The 6,000-nt window shown below is 40.6% G+C and overlaps 1 protein-coding gene across 1 annotated transcript in view; it reads right to left on the bottom strand.

Moving 5' to 3' along the window:
- Nucleotides 1–620: 620 nt before the first annotated feature.
- FREM2 (FRAS1 related extracellular matrix 2) overlaps nucleotides 621–6,000 on the bottom strand; it is a 347,973-nt gene continuing 342,593 nt past the window's right edge. The window contains exons 27-28 of the mRNA XM_075851054.1: nucleotides 5,123–5,269; nucleotides 621–2,023 (exon numbers count right to left, since the gene is read on the bottom strand). Of these exons, the coding sequence (XP_075707169.1) occupies nucleotides 1,508–2,023; nucleotides 5,123–5,269 (663 nt within the window). The 3' untranslated portion in view covers nucleotides 621–1,507. The remainder of the gene's footprint in view (nucleotides 2,024–5,122; nucleotides 5,270–6,000) is intronic.

Raw genomic sequence — 6,000 nt, 5'->3', positions numbered from 1 at the left:
CTGCCTCCCATTGAAATCAATAGGTGGCAATTTTGGTCGGTTTTTGGCTCTGATTCAAACGCGGTTGCCGCGTCAAAATTAGTGCCAAAAAACTGTGAACAGGGCCTTAATCTTCCATTAGTGATTTTGAATTACATGATGTTTTTCCTCAATTTATGTCTAAAGCTAAATTCTAGATTCTGTTGGATTCCCGTTACCAGAGATTAGTGCATTGAGGGCTCAGATGACAGTTACACTGGTCACATGTCTGACAGTGAAAATAACTTGCTGTCTGTTTCCAATGGCAACCAGCAGAATTGTGAAAGTGGGAAGGTATATGCAACAGTATTCATCTTTCTATGTACATTTGAAATGTTGTATAAAGGGAATGGCATTTTGGCTACAACTCGATAAACATTGGGGAAGATTTATCAAAACTGGTGTAGAGGAGAAGTAGAGCAGTTACCCATGGCAACCAATTAGATTTCAGCTCTCATTTTTCAGAGGTCCTTTAAAAAAATGAAGGGAGGAATCTAAATGGTTGACAGGGGCAACTGCTCCACTTTTCTTTGGCACCAGTTTTAATAAATCTCCCACACTGTTCTTTTCCTTAAAGGGCAATTATTATTATTTTTTTATTTAGTAGATATATATTTATGAACCCTCTATAAACCCAAAGTCTTTTTTTTTTTTGTAACAGCTGGTTCATATGGGAGAAGGACTGCTATAATGTGTTTCTTACTAGCCATTGGACAAGTACAACCTCACATGACCCGCATGACGCCGTTCAGTGCAATAAAGTCAACTTCTCACTATACTGTACATCAGTTTTCAGACCTCCATAAACTTATAATCGAATGCTCTATGCTGTTTTTTTTATATAACATCATGGACTGGGTAACCCATATTTTCCTACACTAGCACCTTTAACCTCAGAGGAATCTTTGGTTAACAAGGAATAACAAAGAATATATCAATACACTGGGAAGGGATTCACCGTTCTGCGGTAACTTGACCATATCATTTCCATATCACAAAATATAAGAGAAAAGAACAATATTTTATATCAATCTTCACAATGATGATTATAAAGTCTCTCGGTAAAAATATTAGAAAACGGACATGTAGAGTACGATCATTGAACCTCCAAGGGATAGTATTAGAAAAAGCTCTCCCTGTGAATGAAGAGATGAGCTATCAGCACCTTTGCATATTTCCGTTTTTAAATAAAATACAAGAAATACAAGAGGATAATCCTCATTTAGAGTTTGTTTTTTAGCGCCTCTTCATGTTTAGTGCATGAGTTCAGGTTGTCAGGAATCCCATTTGTACAAACATTGGTTCGATGTTTCGATCCAACTGGTGCCCCGCATAGCCCTTCCAACACTTTCAGCATACATGAGGTATTTAAGAGCAGACGGACACAGAGCACAGTGTATTCATGCGTCTTCTGGAAAGAGTTACAAAAATTCGAACGATTGCTATTTTTGAGGCACTTGTACATGACTGGGCTCATGGATCCGCCATGTCAAACCTCGGAGCTATCTGTACTATATCCGCGAGGAGGCATCATGGGTTCGCTGCTTCCCGATTCTCTCCCTTCTTCCTTCTTTTTAGACTTTTGCTTACGCTTAAACATGAATAAAATAATTGCTATGATACAGACCACTAATAACAATATGGCGGCGATGATGACCACAATGATGACCACGTTAATCTCACTTTCCTTATTATTCAGCTCTCTTGGGATTATCCCGTCAAGGGTGATTTCCTTCTCAGGAATTGTCTTTTTGTTGCTAGGTTCTAAAATGATATGCTGGATATTGGTTCCTCTGTTCTTCTCAACGCCAATTTCCTGAGCAACTGTTGGGGCTTCATTGACATCTCTCTTCTTACGATTGCTCTTAGAAATCCCGGAAGTACCAGCGCTCAACACAGAATGGTACTGATATTCTAAACTTCTCTTTCCGATGCCTCGGTTGGTATTTTCTTTGGACCTCACAGTGTAGATTGAATGAATATACCATTCTCGTCCTGTAGAAACCTACAAAACACACACAGTCTTAGAATAATGATTGCTCCGAACTATAAATGTATTTTATAGAAGCTAAAGTCCTTGAGCACCACAATGAACAAGAAAACTGGAAATTGGTTTCTGTAATTGCTGTAAGGAGAATTGTTTTGGAGACTGTTCATGAAAGATATAATTAGAAAACTACTATGTCGATCCACACATGTCCAATACACATAAATACAATTGCATCTTGGATTACAACGCGTGGACTATTATGGCCTAAAATGCCAGAAGAAGTCATTGGTCTTGTTTGATGTAACTCAGAGGGTTATCATGAGGAAGAAACAATGCAGCTCAAGAGGGTTAAACTGGTTGTTAATTTTTAAATAACGCTTAGGGCTAGTTCACACTGAGTATTTTGGCGTTGTTTTCAATGTGGAAACCGTGTCGGAAACAGCACCAAAAAACACCCAAAATCGCCTCCCATTGATTTCAATGGGAGGCGGAGGCGTTTTTTCCCCGCGAGCGATAAGAATCGCTCGCGGGAAGAAGAGACGGCATGCCCCATCTTTGGGCGCTTCCATCTCTCACTTCCCATTAACATCAATGGGAGGCAGAGAAAGCGGTTTTCACAGCGTTTTTTGCCCGCGGCACTCAATGGCCGCAGCCAAAAAACGTCGCAAAAAACACGCCAAACATCGTGCAGGCGGGTAAAAACCGCCTCCGCCTGCAAAAAAAACTCAGTGTGAACAGGGCCTTAAAGGGGTTATCTACTTTTTAAGATGCTCTATTAGGGAATAAAGGGAGAGCAACCATTCAGGACCCTCATCCATTAGCCAGAGCAGGGAGCAGCCAGAAAGAGTGTCTCTCGCTGTGAAGGATCCATTGCTTCTGTACATTACATAGGACAGCTTTTTGATTTTAATAAGAAGTCTGTAATGCTTCATTTGCCACGTGGTAAAACTGAATTCTTGATTTTCCCAAAGGTTATAGCTGATTGCTTACCCAGTGAGCAGCTTATCATTGGGGTACTCTTCTAAAAAAAAAAATTAAAAAATTGAATATTTTAATTGGACAACTTCTTTAACCTTCTCACTACCAATGACGTATGTAATGTCATGACTTTGAAGGTTTGTCGCAACTGGATCTTTTTGTATAATTTTAAAACCCAGAATCGTAGCTTTCAAATTAAATCAGGATAAAATCAATATTCGGTACAATATTTGGGGAGTAGCACTCGTTTGAAATCAGGAGCAGGGTCAAAGCTGTTACTTCCTGGTTCTGTGTCTGAGTAGGGGAGTGGGGGCTGCAAGTGAGAGCAGGGAGAACGAACACAGTATGAAGAAAGAGCAATGTGCCAGGTGCCTGCTTTTAGAAAGTATATGTATACATGTGTGAGAATTGTCTAAAAAAAACCCTCGCAGCAAAAGAGGTTGATCACTATAAACAAAGTTCTTCAACTTTGTAACATACTTTGAATCTCATGTTCACAGCCAATGACAGGCAAAGAGTGGACTCTTAAACTGCTCACAAACACTTGATATTTGTATAGACCCTGTTAAAGTGTGCTGTTCATGAAGTCTTGTACGCCTGAACTACAAATGGGATTAAAATGTACAATTTTCAATCTGAGGGTTGTTGCATCTTTACCATTTCTAAGACTTTGAAAGAGGATTTCCGGGACTATCACCTTAATATAGGCTGTCAATATCAGATCGGTAGGGGTATGTGCACACGAGAAGTGGCTTTTACGTCTGAAAAGACAGACTGTTTTCAGGAGAAAACAGGTGCGTCGTTTCAGACGTAAAAGCTCCTCCTCGCATTATGTGAGGCGTCTTTGACACTCGTAAATCTTGAGCTGCTCTTCATTGACTTCAATGAAGAACGGCTCAAATTACGTTGCAAAGAAGTGTCCTGCATATAATGTATAGAAGTGTCCTGCACTTCTTTGCCGAGGCAGTCATTTTACGCGTCGTCATTTGACAGCTGTCAAACGACGACGCGTAAATGACAGGTCGTCTGCACAGTACGTCGGCAAACCCATTCAAATGAATGGGCAGATGTTTGCCGACATATTGTAGCCCTATTTTCAGATGTAAACCGAGACATAATACGCCTCATTTACGTCTGAAAATAGGTCGTGTGAACCCAGCCTAGGGGTCCAATTCCCAACACCTCTGCCCATCAACTGCATCCCCTTCATTATTAATCAGGAACGGTGCTCTTCCTAGTATTGCACCTTGTAGATACTTGAATGGGAGTGAGCTGCAGTACCAGGAACAGCCACTTCCAAATGTAGGGCGCTGTGCCTGCTAAACATTAAAGGGGATGTGGCAATCCAGCTGCCACAGCACCTTCCCACAGCTGATTCATCAGGACCCCCATTGAGCTCATATCGACGGCATAGCTTAAAGAGGCTCTGTCAGCACATTATAAGTGGCCTATATTGTATATGATGTGATCGGCGCTGTAATGTAGATTACATCAGTGTTTTTTATTTAGAAAAACAATCATTTTTGACAGAGTTATGACCTATATTAGCTTTATGCTAATGAGTTTCTCAATGGACAACTGGGCGCGTTTTACTATATGACCAAGTGGGCGTTGTGGAGAGAAGTGTATGACGCTGACCAATCAGTGACCAATCAGCGTCATACACTTCTCCCCATTCATTTACACAGCACTAGCGACATAGTTATATCGTTATGTGCAGCCACATACACAAACACTAACATTACTGCAGTGTCCCGATAATGAATATACATTACCTCCAGCCAGGACGATCACATCATGTACAATACAGGCCACTTATAATGTGGTGACAGAGCCTCTTTAACAATAGGCAATTAATATTATAGTCCTGAAAATACCTTTAATAGCTGCTTTATGGAAGTTAATGGGATATGTGTGTTTGTGGGGGGCGGGAATCAATTTGTACATTTTTAGTAGGTCATCATAATAAATTATTACATTATTCATTATATACATAAGAGATGTACAGTTTCTGTAACATTTTGGAGAGAAGCTAATGGAGGATTACTCCGGTCAAGACCTTCCTCCAGAAAATTACAGGAAACAACATTTGAGATGACAGAGGATTCACTCAATGATTATCGTCGGAGAACTCACCTGGAACAAAGGAGTGGAGTCGACTTTAAATCCATCTGAGCCAGGCTGTCTGACTAGGGGTAATGCCTCCGGATCATCGGCGGCCAGCCTGGCATTGAACAAAATGCTGCCAAATTTACCAGCCTGAGTTTCTGGCTGTGCTTTATCCTGCATGAACACAAAACAACATAAGATGTATTGGGACAGGCATGGTGAAATGAAATGACCAGAATGAGAATATCATTCAATGAATTACAAATGTCAGGGTTTAAATAGTGTCAAGGCAGAACGATAGGAGGTACAGAGGTTGCGAGTATAGTGTTGGAGATGGGGGTCCTGTTGTAGATTTGGAATTAGGATCCAGGATATTTGAGTTACATCTCTGACAAGTGTAAAAATAAAACAAACATAACTACAGGTGAATGTCATAGATATTGTTATCAGAGATATCTCCCCTCATATAAAGGTAAAGTAGATGTCTAGGATCCTCCTTCACTGAGGCTCCTTTACCTCAAATTTATAATGGTCTGTCACCAGATAATCTTTTTATCACTTGTAATTTAGTTGCTTTCAATGTAATAATAATTTTGTGGTAATAGCATTTATCTCACTATTCACCTAAATTCTGGTGTGCTTGCGGTAGCAGAGACAATGGACAAGCAGGGCTGCAAAGACCGGTGTAAAGAATAGTGGAGAGACAGGGCCGCAGCCTGAGGCACTGATAAGAGAGGGGGTGTGTTTCAGACTACCTCAGACTCTCACTAGGCAGCACAGATGAGCTGGAGTCATTGCATACAGCTGCACATAGACGGTAAGATCTTTTAAGGCCTATTTGCCTAGAGCAAACTACATGTAGTCTATCCTGTCTGTTATCGAGACTTAAAGGCTATGTACACCTT

This window comes from Rhinoderma darwinii, chromosome 2 (assembly GCF_050947455.1).
Source record: "Rhinoderma darwinii isolate aRhiDar2 chromosome 2, aRhiDar2.hap1, whole genome shotgun sequence".
Taxonomy (NCBI): domain Eukaryota; kingdom Metazoa; phylum Chordata; class Amphibia; order Anura; family Rhinodermatidae; genus Rhinoderma; species Rhinoderma darwinii.
The sequence above is the reverse complement of the archived record's forward strand: the minus strand, read 5'-3'. Positions and strand labels throughout refer to the sequence as shown.